Source organism: Sus scrofa, chromosome 14 (assembly GCF_000003025.6).
Source record: "Sus scrofa isolate TJ Tabasco breed Duroc chromosome 14, Sscrofa11.1, whole genome shotgun sequence".
Taxonomy (NCBI): domain Eukaryota; kingdom Metazoa; phylum Chordata; class Mammalia; order Artiodactyla; family Suidae; genus Sus; species Sus scrofa.
Genome location: NC_010456.5, coordinates 97704602 through 97722603, shown reverse-complemented (window position 1 = coordinate 97722603; position 18002 = coordinate 97704602). Strand labels below are relative to the sequence as shown.

General features: G+C 34.7%; 1 protein-coding gene across 3 annotated transcripts in view; it reads left to right on the top strand.

The window, feature by feature from the left end:
* The window catches only part of PRKG1 (protein kinase, cGMP-dependent, type I), a 1234550-nt gene that overhangs the window by 1070477 nt on the left and 146071 nt on the right, over positions 1-18002 (top strand). For all 3 annotated transcript variants that reach the window (XM_021072187.1, XM_021072188.1, NM_001044574.2), the window contains 1 exon segment: positions 13809-13874. In XM_021072187.1, coding sequence (XP_020927846.1) covers positions 13809-13874 — 66 coding nt within the window.

Genomic DNA, 18002 nt, shown 5'->3' with positions numbered 1-18002 from the left:
ACTTCAGAAATTCAAAACTTTATAGGACTGGCAAGGATAGGTATTTTTAAGTTCAGGAAGATAACACAATTGGTGGCTGGGACATATACATTGGGAACAGATAAATCTGATTTAAGGTCCAGATCTGTCACTTTTTAACTGTGTGACTCCAGGCAGTTCTTTGAATCTCTCTAAGCTTCAGTTTCTTCATTTATTTAGGAGTAGGCAACCTTTTTCTATAAAGAGCCAGATGGCAAAAGTTCTAGACCTCCCATATCACATATGGTCTCTGTCGCATATTCTTTGTTTTTGTTTTTTGTTTTTTTCCTTTTACAACCTTTTAACAATATAAAAACAAGTCATACCTTGAAGCTGCACAGAAACTGGTTACTGCCTGGTTTTGGTCCAGGGGCATAGTTTTCTGACCCCATATGATTGTATTATTGAGATTTCACTTTTAAGCAGGAAATACCTGGCTCAGAGAAGCACTCAGTAATGATTGGTTCTCCCAAGTACCCATGAAGCTAACATTTTGGGTCAATTTCAGTTGTGCTACAGCCATCTTAAAGTTGACCTAACTCTGTTTCTATGTATGCCTCAGGACTTTCAGACATACAGTTCATGGCTCTTGCTACCTACCTCCCTAGTGCTCTTACCACAGCAGGTGCTCAATTAAGGATTGTTTGCTAACAGTAAAGGCAATACTCAGTGTACCAAGTGGCTCAGCTTTCATGGAGCAGTGACTCTGAATTGAGGATAGTAGGTGAAATATAGAGCAGATGCACAGTCAGTTCTGCAGTACCCAGAAACAAAATACAACTGAAGAAACATTTTCCAAACATACAGTACCCATTAGTTACCGTCATGAAAACTTGAAGTATCATGGGCATATTGAGTAGAGGGAATAAGAAAAAGAGCCACTCTGTGGTTTGAATCAACAAACACTTCTTGGTGGTACTAACATTGTCACCATTAACTTTATCTAAATATTTAACCAATGTGGTAAAGCAATGTGGTAAATTTTTAAGGACATGTATATAGTTAATATGCAGCCACTTATAGTTTCTCCTGTCCCAACCCTGAGAGCCTCATTTCTCTACTTTTTGCTTCCAGGATTTCAACCATTATGAATTAATTGCTGTTCCCTATAAACAATATTTTCTTATGCTTTTCCACAGACCATTCCTTGTAAGAAAACCACTTCTCTTTCCCTGCTGACAAATTTCTACATGCACATTTGTTCTTATCTGAGGCATCCCCTGTTCAGATAGCTTCCCATGATCCTCTCCACCATCAATCCATGCTCTTCCCCAACTCCATCTCCAAGTCAGGGTTGGAATATTCCCTTGTGATTCTGTGTCACTCTGTTCGCACCTGATACTCTGATCACACTGCATTATAAATATCAATAGTCTTTCTTTCCTACTAGATTGTAAACTCTTGGAGACAAGGTTTTTGCTCTATATACCTAGTACCTAGGACAGTACTTTGCTCAGAGTCTGTATTCAGAAACTTACTTAAGGTTACCAGATAAAATACAAGATTAAATTCGAATTTCAGGTAAACTATAAATTTTTTTTTTACTACAAGTATATTACTACATAGGACACTCTTACAAAAAAAATTGTTTACCTGAAATTCAAATTTCAGGTAAACTATAAATATTTATTTTTATTACAAGTATATTACTACATAGGACACTCTTACCAAAAAAAAAAAAATTGTTTACCTGAAATTCAAATTAAATTGGATGCCCTGTTTTTATTTGTTAAATCTGGAATGAATGAATTCTTGATTTATGAATGAATGACATTATTTTCTGTATTCACCAAGAAGCCGTTTTTATTAATTCACGCAGTTTTCAGATTAGAGAATAAGCCATAGTAGAAAATTTCATCAATGTGATCTGAAACACTTGATTGTGCTTTGAAAGCATGTACAACAGAGGTACTTAAACACTATAAAGAGACAACTTTAATCCTCGAGGAACTTTCTAGATTAATAGTATAGGCATGACAGTTATGATGGTTGATCAGTAGATAAACAAGAATGAATAGAATCTGTTGAGATTACATATGCTATAATAAAGATAGTAATAAATTATGAAAACTCATAATAGAAAATTTATTTCCCAATTACTAATACTGAAAATACAATCTCAAAGCAATATTAAATATACAAATTAAATGTGAGTATATATGGATATCTATATGAAATGCTTTCTATATTCAAATAGAATTGGTAACCTAACCTTTTAAGAGATCCAAAATGCCAACCTAACAGTGGTAAAGGGTGCTAAGCAGATGTCCCTGCTCAAAAAAATACTTTCCTTAGTTTGTCATCTAGTCCCTATACTTTCTGCCAGAGAAAACAGGACAAAAGGCAGGGCTGTAAGTGACACTGGAGGATACTGTGTCTAGTGTTTTTACTTGCTCCATCTATGAAGCTGGTATCTCTTTAGGGTGATCAGACTGGGCCAGCCTAGGTTAGCTCTAGCTCTGCTAAATTGGAATGCCTTGGGGTGAGGACTGAGTGGTGGCTTAAGGATGGAGACTAGCTAACCATGCAGTCAATACAGACAAGAACCTTCCAAGAAAGTAAAAGACCCCACCAGCCTCCCCACTCAGAGATTGGTTGTAAGAGTCAATTTTTATTATTTCATGTGTTTACTTTTAAAAATATTGATTTTATAACAGGTAATTAAAGTACATAGTATAAAATTAAAAAGCTACAAAAGTAATTTTCCTCTTTTCTCTATCCTTTAATTATACCTTCTCTTCCCTGGATGTAATTATTTTTTTCTAATGCATCTTAAAATAATCCATACATTTCATTATATGCTTATTTGTGTGTGTGTGTGTATGTATTTTACATGATTGAAAGCATAACCACATGGTTCTGTACGATAGTCTTTTCATTTAAGAGATCCTGGAGATCATATTCATACAGGCTTTTTTCAGTTCTTTTAATTTTATAAAATATTCTCTTGCATTACTGTAGAAAATTTTATTTAATCAATTCCACATTGGTAGATTATTGCAACATTATTATTCACAATGCTGTAATAACATCCTTTTAATGTCATTATTTCCACAAATTGTAAATACATATGTAGGATAAGTAATTGCAAGAAAAATATTTTTAAAATAGTGCTGAATTATTACATAAAGCTGAATTGTCTACAAAGGGTATACTTGATTATTTTTCTACCAGTAGTAGCATTTTAATTTATCTCACTCTGAGTAAGATGTGGCATATTTTCTTATGTTTAAAAGATTTTTCTTCCTTGTCTATGAACTATCCATAACATTTGCTCATTTTTTTAATTGAGGAGGTGTTTTTTAATATTCTTAATGACTCACAAAAACTCAACTATTAAAATAATTTCAAATATTTAGATATTCAAACTAAACTGTATAATATTTTGAAGTCTTTTAAAACCATTATATATATATGTATGTGTGTATATATTTATATTTATGTATGTGTGTGTGTATATATATATGTATGTGTGTGTGTATATATATAACATATATATAATTTAAATCAGAGGACCACAGGTGCTGTGCAGATATGGAAAGCCTAATTATCAAATTTTTTTGTAAAAATTGATGTGTGTGTGTATATATATATATGGTCAATAAATTCAATACCCTGTTTGCTTTTGCTAACCACTGCCAACTGTAGGTGTTTTGATTGTAAGTAATGGTTTGACTTTAGCACTTTTTACTCAATATAATTTTTAAAAATCAAAATATAATCTTATAAACATTTATTATGTAGTACTTGACTCTTGATCATGAGATTCTATTATTTCAGATGAGCATGTCTGATTTCTATGTAAAATATATTTTTAATCACAGATAAAAAATATTAACGTGAAAATCTATGTCATTATATGCCACTTCCCTACTCAGATGGTAAATCACAATTTCAGGCTTATAATACTCTTTTTTTATCTAAAGAAATATCCATGGATTTGGGATAGTCTCAGGAACATTGAAAACCATGGTAATTAGAACTTTTAAAAAGTATCCATGTTGGTAAAACTAATTAAAGAGCAGTGATTTCAATTATCATTTCATACGTGAAAAATGAAACGGAGAATGGGACATTTTCTTAAGGTCACCCACTAAATTGGCAATAGGACAAGAAATAGCAGACACTCTTCTGGCATGTTGTCCAGAATTCTTTACAGGAAAGGACACACTCCTGGCTTAAAGGTACCTTTTAAAGGTAACCATCCTTTGAAATGTGTGACCAAGGAAATTAATATTCATTTCAAACATGCATCAGTTAAAGTTTACTAATGCATCATTTCCAGTCATCATTTAAATATGTTTTTTCCTCTACTTTAAAAATAGGAAAAATTGAAGAATCATTTCTCAGCTTTGTGGAATAACGGAAGAAACAAAGTAAAAGGAAAATATCGATGCCTTATTTTATTCTTGAAAGTATGCATGACCCAGGAAACACCCATGGAATAACGTGTCTATTAATATCTTCTATTGAACTCAAACTTTGTTTGGCCAATTACATTACAAAAATACATACATCACTATCTGAAAAGAAAAAAACAATCATTGGATTTATCATAATCCAGATTATATTATGAAATATGGTTCAAAGAAAGGGAAGCATAGAGTTAAGAAAGTATTTGATTTAAATAAGTGAAAAGTACATCTATTATCTTGCACTCCAGGTTTGATTTTTTTTTTTTAATTGTAGCAGAGTAAAATTCTTTCTTATTTTTTCTTCTTAAATGAAAATATCTATAAATCATTCAGAAGTAGACCAAATAGGCCCCTAATAAAACAATGGCAATGTAACATCTAAATCTGCACTTCTAAACAACTAATAAAATAAATAACTAGAAATAAATGAGAACAGGCTCTTCTTTCTCTCCATAAAACACACTCTGGGGAGCCATTTTTTAAATTTGTAAGACTTTACCAAAGAGTTTAATATCTGAAGCCAGAGCACAAAGGAAATACCTTTTGTATTCTAGCAACAACAATAACAAAAAACTAGGACTCAGAATTTCTTCTGTGGTTATTTATCATCCTAGTTATAATGGAGCATGCAGAGAATTATCTTTAATGACTAGATGGAAGAGCAGAAGCCACCAGTTGTGTCAACATTCAGAGGAATCCAGGTATTCACATACGGAAATATGGATGTGGTATGGATTACCATTGAATGTCATTTTAGCTCATGTCACAAAGGGAGCACAACAGAAAAGAAATAGCAATGTTCATCCTTCTGCAATTACCTTTCTGTCCCTGTCCTCATTAATTCTATGTATTAGGTTGAAATATGAAATTGCCAATAATTGGCCATTTTAACCTACAAAAACAGCAATTTCTGTAGTTCATGGCATAGAATACAGAGTTCATAAATCACAACAAAAATTCTTTGTGCCATCAACCCAGCAGAAATAATATGAAAAAGGAAAATGAAAACTGAATTCTTCCAAATTCCTAGACTCTTGGGTTGCCCACTCTTAGAAGAATAGAGTTTGGAGGTCCCCCTTTTACAGGTGCCTGGAGAGCTAGATGTTGTGACATTGTGTGGAGTGTGAACACTTTGTAATGTTGATTGATTAAACCTAAGACAATTCATCTAAAACTGAATTCATCCAAATCACTGTATTTATTGTGACCTTCCATGGGTGAACACAAAAGGATTTGTATTCTCTCAGGAAGTTAATACAGTGAATGAAAATATCTACTTATATTACTAGGAAGAATGAACTTTGGAATTACTTATTGGGTAACACTTAAAATTGTTCTGCCTGGAGAAACATCCTCTTTGAGGGTCATGTCATGAATCCCTATTATTGATGACACACAAATGACTGCCTTGGGTGAACTAGAAAGTGTATCTAGTTTAAGTTCAAGTCTATGTTCATTATGAGTTAATAAATATCCATGATAATACATTGATGTTTATGCATTTATTTTTTTCATTATCCTATATTTTACATTGTAAGGTTCTAAAGGGCAGAGATCATATTTTCTGTTTAGATATATTATTTAATATATATATATTTATTGGCACAACATCATCAATCAACTATACTTTAATTGTATATATATATATATATATATGTATATATTATATGTTTATTTCCATTCAGTAACATTTACTTTAATAAGTGGAAAGGATACTGGTATTTTAAAATTATTAACCTAAAATTATTTCCTTGATACTTTATTTCATATAAATTGTTTTCTCTAAGTTTGAGCTCTCCAACTAATTTCTATGCTTTTTATTAAAATGGTAGAGAAAATAAGTTTCACTTAGTCAATCTCTTTTGAAAAGTAGATGCTTGGACTAGCCTACAGGATCCAAATAACTGGGCCCTGCCGTTCTTTCTGGTTTCTCCTGTCCCTGTCTTCTTTTTCTCAATCCCTGAATTCAGCTTTCTCTGTTTTACAGTAAGCTATTTCCTACCTCAGGGCTATTGCATATATTTTGTTTCCTTGAAACTATGTCTCATGACTCATCTTGCTAACTCCATTTGTGGTGAGGGGGTGTTAATTTTTCATGTCCTCAAAAAGGCTGGTTGTCCTCTGAATTGCCAAATGACATCTACTCTAGTATATCTCTGTTTGCATGCTCTTTGATCAGCATGTTCAAATTTGCATACTAATTTATCTTCTGTCCCCACCAGACCATAGGGTTGAGACATTCAGAATATAATAGCCCTCAGTAAATACTTTAAAAATAAATGTCAATTAATTATATTAATATTATATATTCATGAGACATGTGACTACTTAAGAAATAAACTCTTTGAAGCATATTCACCAAGGTGTTAACCGTAGTTATCTCCTGGCAAGTAGTATTTTTCTATTTTCTTTCTTTTTTGTTTATTTAATTATAAATATTTTTTCTGAAATTAATATCTAGACAAATTCTTATGTGGAATTTTTACCTTTAAAAAGATATTGAAGGAGTTCCCATCATGGCTCAGCAGTTAATGAACCCGACTAGTATCCATGAAGATGCGGGTTAGATCACTGGCCTCGCTCAGTGGGTTGAGGATCCGGCATTGCCTTGAGCTGTGGTGTAGGTCGCAAACACAGCTTGGATCCTTTGTTGCTGTGGCTGTGGTGTAGGCTGGTGGCTACAGCTCCAATTTGACCCCTATCCTGGGAACCTCACCATGCCACAGGTGCGGCCTTAAAAAAGACAAAAAACAAAACAAAACAAAAGGTATTGAAAGATCATGGAAGTTTGCATGGATGAAAATTTGAACAGGAAGAGAGCCATCTGCATGTGCTCAGACAGGGAGATAATAGCCGGCATATTTTAAGGAAACTGTAGCTTTTTGCAAATGCAGTAGAGGATAGTCTGTATAGTGGATAGAGGATAGTCTGTATAGCACCTGGAAAGGTCAAATAGTGAGATAGGGAAGGGCCTCAAATTCCAAAGGAAAGCATAGAAATCTCTTTTTTTTCTTTTGAAATTCTCCTGCAAGGAGTTGACAACTGGATTTACATTTGAAAATGTGCAGCAAAGTGAGATATGGATTAGAAGAGGGAGAAAATGGGAGTTCCCATTGTAGCTCAGCAGCAAAGAACCCAACTGGTATCCACGAGGATGTGGGTTCAATACCTGGCCCTGCTCAGTGGGTTAAAGACCCAAAATTGCTGTGAAGTATGGCGTAGATCGAAGATGTGGTTCGGATCTGGCATGGCTGTGGCTGTGGCTGTAGGCTGGCAGCTGTAGCTCTGATTCAGCTACTAGCCTGGGAACTTCCATGTGCCACAGGTGTGGCCCTAAAAAGAAAAAAAAAAAAAAATTGAAGAGGGAGTGAGTGGTAGCAAGGAGATGAGTTATCAGGCCAGACCAGCATTCCAGGGTAGAGATGGTGATAGCCCAAAGTAAATCAGAGGCTATGAGAATGCAAAGGAAGGATGGACCCAATAGATAATGCAAAGATAGAACAAATGTAGTTAGTCATATGCAGTGATGGAGAAAGGGCCATAAAACAATGAGTCTGATCTTTTGAGCCTAGGTAAACGAAAGAATGGTGATGTAATTTACCAAGATAGGGAGCCCAAGGAAAACAGTCATTTTGAGGTTAAAAGAAAATGAGTTAGGTTTGCACTAGAGATTACAATGGAACTTTCAGACAAAGGTGTCCAGTAGGAGAAAGGTAAATTTAGAAATGAAATCATTAATAGAAAACTAAGAGCTGATGACATAGGACTATCTGAGATTTCCATAATAAAAGTTAGAGCAATCAAAAAGAAGGCCAGGAGAGAATTTTGGAGAGACACCCATATTCTAATGAACCAAGGAAGTTGATTCAGAAAAAAAGTCCTGAGAAGGCAGCATCAGATAACAGTTGGGAGTCTGATTTATTATAGAAATTTAGGAAAGGAAATTTTTATGAGAGAAACTATATGCAAAGGAGTACCATGCTTTCTAGATGTCAGAGGATCTTAAAGTGATGATGGCAATGATGATGATAGTTAGCATTTATTGTTTTCTTACTCTATGCTGGTCTTGGTTAGAAGACATGTGTTTACTTATATATATTAATTCATTTTACTCTTAGTATATCTGTTCTGTTAGAATGTGGGAGTTATAAATCATATTGGAATAACTTCATTACTAAATAAAAAATAGTCAGTGAATGGCTTGATTCAGTTTTTGTTTTTTGTTTTTTTATCTGCTCTGGAACTAAACTTTCAAAGAGCATGGTTGAGTTTGTCACATACTCTGCCATTCGAGTTCATAATTAACTGAGAGTCTAATTTCATTTTAAGTGGCTCTTTGGTGCTTGTCATAGCCTATCAGTTCTGAATATCCTATGTGTTGTAGTAAGATTGCCTTCGGTCTTGAGATGAAAAGGATTTATTTTGGCAGAAACTAAACTGTGGACCTTGCCTCTGCACTTGACTGAGAATGAAGGGCTCTGACCCATGGGTTGCTGTCAACTCACAAGCAATTGGAGTAGTGTCAGTTTCCATCAAGGCTGGCACTGAGGGAGTTCTTGGACTCTGATGACACCAGTCACGTTGCTTTAGAGCTGAAAAGGGAGAGCCCCTACTGGAACAGTTACTTTGTGTGAACTATGTTCTACTTTGGCCTCATACACTCTGTCTGTTCCCGGAGATAGATCAATGCACTATAGAGTTCTCTAGCAGGAATGAGACACTAGAGAATTGCTTCAAAACAAGAACAGTCCATGTAAACCCTTGCTATGGATTATTCAGATACTGACAGTGACTCTACTTTGGGATACAGCGATGATGAAGATTCCAGTGATGAAGTTCGAAGAATATCAGAGTCAGTGCACAGAAAACTGTGTTTGCACATATTTTGCGATTTTCTTTTTATGCTCTATGATTTTACTGAAAGGAATATCTAACTTCTCCAAAAATGCTTAAAAAAAGAACACTACTAAACTGCATAGCTTTGAATGTAAATGTTCATTAATCAATAGCAAGTTTGTGAAATATGTTAGTCTGCCAAACAGTAGCTACTTCTGCGTTGGTACATGTTTATTAATCGTCATGCTGACATAAACTAATACACAGGTGCAGAAATGGATGATTATGAGGTTTTTATTTTTAAAGACAATGTGCATGTTAGACCTGGAATGTAGGTAAATACATGTACCTTTGCTCTAAAGAATCGTGCTGAGCTCAAAGACAAAGTAGGTTTGGTGATAGTTTTAAGTATGTTAGACATTATCATATGATTCTATTTATAAAATTCTCTTCTAGTCTTTTTTTTTAAGTCTCATATATTATTCTATTGGAAATAATCAAACACTCTGATATTCCAAAAACAAAACTGAAAGATTTTTTAAAAAATAACACTATCTCCTCTCCCTTCTCTTTTCCCATGTCTAAACTGGTATTACATGAAGCCCTTGCTACTTTGACAGATGTTCTGTGTGAAACTAGTATCATAACAGCTATGTATGGATAGAGAGAAGTTTCATGACAACATGGAGTTATTAGGAACTCTGTTTTGTATGAGTATTTAAAATTTCATATCTCAATTAAAATGATATTTGCTATTACCATGGCCCTTGAACCTATAAAGGAAATAAATCACAGTAAGTCGTAATGTTGTTAGCTTATATAAATAATAATCTCTCATTAGAAGCTTCTACTATCTCTTCTAAAATCAGGGATTAATATATGTCAATACTAGGTCAGATAGCATTTTTCTCTCACAGAGCAGGCTCTCTGCATACCCAGGGATGACGTATCCAGACACCTGCATAGATAGGTAAATGGCATTAAACACATTAATAGTAGAGACACAAGGACAATGTAATGGCAATGTGTTTGGCATCGAATGAACTTGGCATCGAAATATTTTCTATTGTTATATAATGTTGTTATAAAGCAAACTGGCAGGACTAAGACATAACTATGGATAGGAATTCTAATAATCTGAGAATCAAAATGGTTTATTGGTTTAGTTTTGCAATTGGGCACCCATAAACATATTAATGCTGCTTTCAGTAATAATTAAATATAATTTTTATAATGATGGTCAGGAAAACATTATGAGTTATTACTGCTCAGATATTATTCTGCATTAGAATGAATTTATAATAGTTGTCAATTTAAAATCTTATAGCAGAGGGTATCGGCAGTGAACGGTTGTGAAAAGAACATGGGCTTTGGAGCCAAACAGATCTTTGTTCAAACTCCAAGATTGCAACTCATTAGCTGTGTCTGTCTTTGGTTTGTTATAAAACATCTGTTCGCCATGTGTAAATTTCAGATAAAATACCCATCCTCTGTTATATACATTAACTGAAATTTGTGCAAGTTGTTTTATATAGTTCCTAATGTATATTAAATGAATAATAAATGACAAATATTATGATCTACTGTTTAACCTGTTGTTTTTTCCCCATGTTGTGCATCTTTTTTGGTTTGTTTGCCGTCTATTACTTTACTTCATAGGCCATGGCTTATACATTTTCCTTTTTTAAAATAAAGTGTTTTCAGTTTCTATTTGACTATGTCACTCTGCTGATATTTGATTTTTCACTGTCTACATTTTAAAATACCTATGTATTTTCTTTTTTGAAAGTATATCCTATTTATACAGATAATATGATAAAATTTTTAAACGCTAGGCCATTTGTGAAGAAAGCATTTTTAAAAATTTATATGCACAGATCATATATTTAAAATGAAGAGATGTTTTTTTGAATATTATATTTTAAAGACTGGGCAATTTTAATTTGTCAAGACAGAAGTTTATTTTAGGGAATGTTAGTTTTCTATAAAGCTGTGATAGATTTAAAAAATATATACCGGCAGGAATTTGTAGTAACATATGCTGCCATGAGCGATGTCCTAAGAAATAAGTCATTCATACAATTTGTGAGGCACTTAATTGGCATTACTGATGACTTCTGCCCATTGTGTCCACTACTTGGAAATGATAATGCACTTGAAAATGTATTATTTATTTCTATGGAGCATAAAGAAAATCCTCACTTTGTTCTTTGGTAGTAGAGTTTCATAAAACACTAGACAGGACCTCCACAAGGACAGACATGATAGCACTGGTGATGAGAAAACTTAGAAGGAAAGAATGGCAGAAGCCACTACTCTGTGTGCTGGGGCATTGTAATAAACCTATCTTTATTGAACTTAAGAACATCGATTGGGCACTATTATCATTCCCATCTTTATGGATGAGGAAATTTAGGCTTTCACAAGGTTTATACCTTGTCAAACCAAGATTGTGTGACTCCAAAGCCTGAAATCTCTTCCTCCCAAAGGCTCAAGTTTCCTGCGTCACACACTTACCAAATACCTCCCATGTGCCAGCCATTCAGAATAAAATGGGGAGCAAAACTAACCATGCACCCTGCCCAGATAAGGTTTTGTGGAAGAGGATAGAGCTATTAACTGATGATACAAATACATGTATAAATTACAAATTGTGGTAGGTGCTTGGATGGAGAGGTACATAGGGCTATGAGAGCAGATAAACCAGGGACTCAGTCTAGTTAATTCAGCATAGCATCCCTGAGGAAGGGGCACTTAGATTGAGACTTAAAGGGCAAGCAGGTGTGAACTAGTAAAGGAGTTGGAGAGGAAGTTCCTAGGTTTAGGGAAGGTATAATAAGAAGAACCCATGACAGGAAGGAGTTGGTGTGTTCAGTCATTTAGAAGAGCCCAGTTTGACTAAAACGTGGAGGATGTGAGGGAGGCACTAGGAGGATCACACTGCGATTCAAAGGGACTGTAACAGAAATTTTAGAATCAGAAGAGAACTTTGTAAGTAGGTTAAAAATATATGATAATCTATAGGTTATTTTCTTTAGTAGCAATAACCAACAAGAAGCAGAAATGGAAAGGAAATGCCAGAAGAGAAACTGATGATATAAAACACCTAAGAATACTTGAAAAAAAAAAAAACCAGAACCCAAGTGAAAAAGATTAAGACATAAAATTAGATCTGAACAAGTGGAGAGTCATGCCATGCTCTTGTAAGGAAAATTAGTATAATCAGAAAGTCCTCCTACTGAAATCAGAGTATGTGTAATGCAACTCTATTAGGATCCCAATGTGGGTTTCTTCAGAAGGAAAAAAATTATTTTAAAGTCTTTATGAAATATGAATGCTTAAGAATATTATAAAGATATTTCTAAAAAAGAATCTTGATAAGGAGAAACTGCTGTTCCAAATACTAAATGCTAATAGGTACTAAAAGCCACTGTCATCTTAATATCATGATATAGCAACAGAGAAAGACAAAAAGATCAATGGGAAAATTGAGTTCAATGGTATATGTAAGAACTTAGTGTATTTTGAAAAAATTAGAAATCCAGTGGGAACATCTTTATTTTCAAGACTTTAAAAGCCTGATATTAGAGGTATATGATGTTGTGATTATGATTTTTAGAAGGCATTATTAACATTATATTGTCTCCTATGCACATATTTCTGTAATGTATTTCAAACTTATATTTATCATTAATTATATTAACTTAAAATTGTTACCTTTCTAGGAAACAGAGTGCATTTTCAAGTATAATGTAATATTTCCATGATAGTGGTGCTATTACATTTTTAGTAGCTCAAAATGAAATGTGAATGATAATTTACCAAATCCGTCTTTTACCAGTGGATAAGACAAGAGGTACCAGGGCAGATTTTTAAAGGTTTAAGACGTTGATAGATATTCCTACAGCGACTGATTAAATACTTATAAAGAGACCATATATATGTGCATATGCCAATCAGAGATTTATCAATTGATAACTAAGATTTGTTGAATATTCTTGAAGAACTATAAGCTCTGGTATAGTTGAATAACTTTATTATAAATTGCCAGAAATTAGCCACATATGTACAAATTTCCAAATAAGGAAATAATTAAAACAGGTCTATCATTTCTCAAGGTTATAGTGATGAAATCTTGTAAAAATTGATTAGATACTCAGTTTCTAGAACTATATCTTCAGGTCTTTTCAAAAGTTTACCTATTCATTTCATTACTGTCTTTATCATTATCCAATAAATTCATTAATTACCCCCAAATCATAGAGAATGATATAATTTTTGTTTCATTTGTGTACATAAAGTTTTAAGTTTGAAAGTTATAACTACTGGTTATAACTGTAGGATTTATGTGATTAATGACGAGAGTAATGTGGCTTCTCAGGACAAAGAAATTTGACACAGGAACCAAGTTTAAACATGGAAGTGGATGAATCAGAGGAGTATACATAATTTAGTATGTGTCCTGAATTAATCATACTGAAAACTGTTCTTTGATAGTAAATGATATTTTACTTCACCATCTCTCTTTTTTTTATATAGGGAAGATGTGAGAACAGCAAATGTAATTGCTGCGGAAGCTGTAACCTGCCTTGTGATTGACAGAGAGTAAGTACCTCGCTTTATGATGCATATTGCACACTCATATCAGACACCCTTAATTTCCCGGAATGAGGCATCATTTTTTTTTTCATGGAGCTACTAATACTTGTTTTAAATCTTTTGTATTTTAAATGAGTTCTACATTTGATTCTCATTCCTTATTATTCTTGGAAATGACTGACTTTGCCATTCTAGGTTTGTGATCTTTAACAAAGTACTTAAATCAATATGAGCCTCACCTTAGGTGGCTCATTTGTAAACTGAGGGTAACGGAACATCATAGAGATATTGTGAGAATTGATGAGAACACATGGGGAAGGTATATGTGCAAGTGCTCTTTACCCAGGGAGACACTCAACCAAAGTTATTTGTGTACCTTTTTAGAAAATAATAATTATTAATATTTTTCAATCACAGTTGATTATTTATAAAAATATTTTATAGCATAGTTTATAACTATAAATTACTATATATATATAATGTAAAGTTATTATTGTTGTTGCCATTATTAGGAAATGGATTATTCCTTGAGCCTGTTTTAGTTTTCTCCTCTATTATTCCATCCCCAAATTCCTAAAATTTAGGAAGACCCTTTTGGAGAAAGCGTCAGTTCTAGACATGGGTATATTTAGGGCCATTAAAAGCATGTTTAGTGATGCCTGTCCCTTTTCCTTTTCTTTATTCTGGTTGCTAGTCACATTGCCTGAGCACTTTATAGGGTAAACTGCAAATAGCAGATTACTGCCTCTCCAAGAGCCTGAGTAAAATGCATGGCACTATCTGGAAGCTGTACTCCAGTCATTTTCTTGTTGCTCTGTATGTGGATACGTTTATCATAAAAGCCACATGCCTGACCCAGTAAACCGTAAAGCACCCATTTTAGTGGAGTCGTTAGAGCTGGGATAGGCTGTGTCAGTGTGGAATGAATGAGGGGGCAGATATGATCAGGTCAGAATAAGGGAATTGAATGTTGAGCTCAGGAGGCTCTGGACAGAGAGGAATCCCATTTGATTCACAAATATGACTCTTGCATTCCCCCTCTGAGCTGCATCTCTAGAACTAGAGCAGTGGCACCATTGCAGAATGACAGCTATATCCATGAATATTTTGGAAACAGCTAGTCATCATCTGGTTTCCAGAAACAAAAGTTAAACGCTATTCTTCCATTTGACTAATGATTTTCTGAGGCTCTACCATGTACAAGGCATTGTTGAATGCTGTGAAAAGAGTCAGAGGAGCAGCACAGATCCTGCTTTGACGGATTAGCTTCTAATTTAGGAATTGAGTCATACACACAAATAACCATCGTGCAAGGCAGAATGTAAGAAGGGTCCAGAGTACACATTTGGGGGAATCCAGAGAAAGGAGTTGACTGCTTCTGGCAAGAATCAGGGAAGTCCTCATGAAATAAATGGTATTATTAAGTGGATCTGTAATATGAGAGAAGCAAGATAAATAGAGTGAACAACATAAGTAATACTCAGAATAGAAGCCTGAGCCATTTCAACTGGTTGAAGTGAGACCTGGGTAGAGGTAGTAGAGGAAGTGTTGTGACAAACAAGTTCACAAACATGTTGGGGCTGGTTCCCCAAGAGCACTGGATATTGGGATAAGGGAACACTGACAATTTTATGCAGCAAAATAATGTTACTGTAACAGTGAGAAGGCTGTATAAGATGAATTATAGGAAGAGGATGGAGATAGCCTATCTTGTTAGCAGTCTATAAATCCAAGTGATCATGAGACAGTTAATAGGAGGAATGCATAAGAATGAAGAGATAAACCCAGAGGGCTCAACACTTGACCGAATATGAAGGGCAAAGGAGAAGAAATTAGTGGTAGAGCCAAGATTAAGAAGTTTTAGAAGGAATATAGAAAAGGAATTTGTTTGAGAGGCATAATGGTTTTTCACTAAAAATATAATGAATTTGACATACAAGTTAGATACTCAAGAATGGATGCCCTGCAGGAGGTAGAAAATATGGGACAAGAACTCAGAGTCAGCTTAAAATTAACTTTAAAAGTTGCTTCTGTATAGTTAACAGCTGAAGCCATAAGAATAGAGAATATAAAAGGACTAAGTTTAGAATTTGGGGAGATTCTTACATTTAAAAGTGAGGTAGAGGAAGAAAATCAGTGAATAAAACTGCAACGTTAACAAAAAAAGCAATGTAGGAAACTTCAGAAACCAAGATAAAATTTCAAAAGGAAGAGGATAATCAGCAGTGTTAAATGCAAGTGAGAAGCTGAGAGGCATATAGAGAGAGAAAGAGGAAAGGACAATAAGTTTAGTAAGTCGGGAGAAAAAAAAATAAAATGGTGAGAATGGAATCCAGATTACAGAGAGTGAGTAGGTGCTGAGGAAGAGAGAGAACTGAGACTACAGAGTTTTTTCTTTCAAGAAATTGGTCTAGGAGTTCATGCTGTGGCGCAGCAGGTTAAGGATCCAGTGTGGCCATAGTTGCACAGGTTGCAGCTTTGGCTCAAATTCCATGCCTAGCCAGAGAATTTCCGTATGCTGTGGGTATGGCCAAAAAAGAAAAAAAAAAAAAAAGAAAAGAGAAGAAATTGGTCTAAAGAAAGAAACAATAAAGAGGGAGGGGAGGGAACATGATGTACTAGTGAGGTCTTGGAGAGTTTCCTTGTGATGGGTCTGTACAAACATTGAGGAAGATGGAGCAAGTGAAATATTAAAGGGAGTGGTTTATAGCAATGTGTCCAAAGGGAGGAAATTGTGGGCAAACAAGAAAAGGTTTTTGGATAATATTTTTCTCCTTTGAAAGTAGTGAAAAAGAGGAGAGGTAGAAAATTTGTAGAGATGTAAGTAAGGAAAATCATAGAAATTTGGATGGTCCTCATCTTGCCTCTAAACCATAAAGCTGGGGAATCTGGTGAGGGAAGGAGTAACAGTGGGGCTGAGGATTTGCCAGCTAATCAGGGTGGATGGGTAGTTGTATCAACATATATCCCTACAGTCCTTTGTAACTTAGGACTTTCCACATATATGCGCTCCAACCTAGAAGGTAAACAAGATGTTTAACAGAAGAAGAAACTGAAACCCATAGAAGTTTAAGGTTTCATGGTAAATGATGAAGTCCCAGGTTAATCAATTCAAAGTAACAAAATGATGGGACATTGTGAGTTGTTTAGGGCAAGTTCTTCAGTTAACTGAGATCTGAGAGATGAAGGAGCATCCAGGAGCATTGCATATATACTTTGGCCCTCACCCATTTTCTCTTTTTTCAAACCTAGTCATGTAGAGTGTGCAGTGGGGAGCACATGGGCTTTGTCAAATAAAGCTCAATATTTGAATCTTGACTGTGCCATGCTATGACAATATGGGCAAGTTATTTAATTTCTAAGTCTCACTTTCCTTATTTGCAAAATGGGATGATATTGTGTAAATTATAAAATTGATTTTGAGATTAAACAACTTAGTATATGTGGAGGACCAAGCACAGCACAGGATGTGTAATAAGTACAGGATGTATAAATATGCCCTTGTCTTACAGAAGGCATAGGAATCCCTTGGATTTAACAATTTTCCTCTCCAATCAGCCCAAGTTTATCTTTAGGAATATGTACAGAGAGGATACCATGAGGGAAGTCTAGCTTTAAGCATTAACATAGAGAAGACAGCCTGAGTTGCGGACTCAGGAGGTGTAGGAGCGAGGTTGGGCTTTGCACCAAACGCTGAATTCACAGCTTAAATAGAAAATCAAACTGTAACCGAAGGATCTTGTCGTAAGCCTGCTGCTAGTACCTAATTTATGGCCAATTAAGGGAGCACTGGGGCTTCATCCCATGCAAACAGATGGCAGACATTAGAACTGTCAACAACAGGAGCTTCTTTCACAAATTTACAACTGAGGTACCATGTTACATAAGGCAGTGATTATTCCAGAGGGAGAGCACAGGAACATTATTGTAACTAATCATGCATGTCAGAAATGTTTTTTAAAAAAATGCTCATTGACAAACTAGAAAATGATAAACAGATACATGGTTTTCTCAAAAAGCTGCTCCGGAGTTCCTGTCATGGCTCAGTAGAAATGAATCTGACTAGTATCCATGAGGATGCAGGTTCGATCCCTGGCCTCCTCAATGGGTTAAGCATCCCTTGTTGCCCTGAGT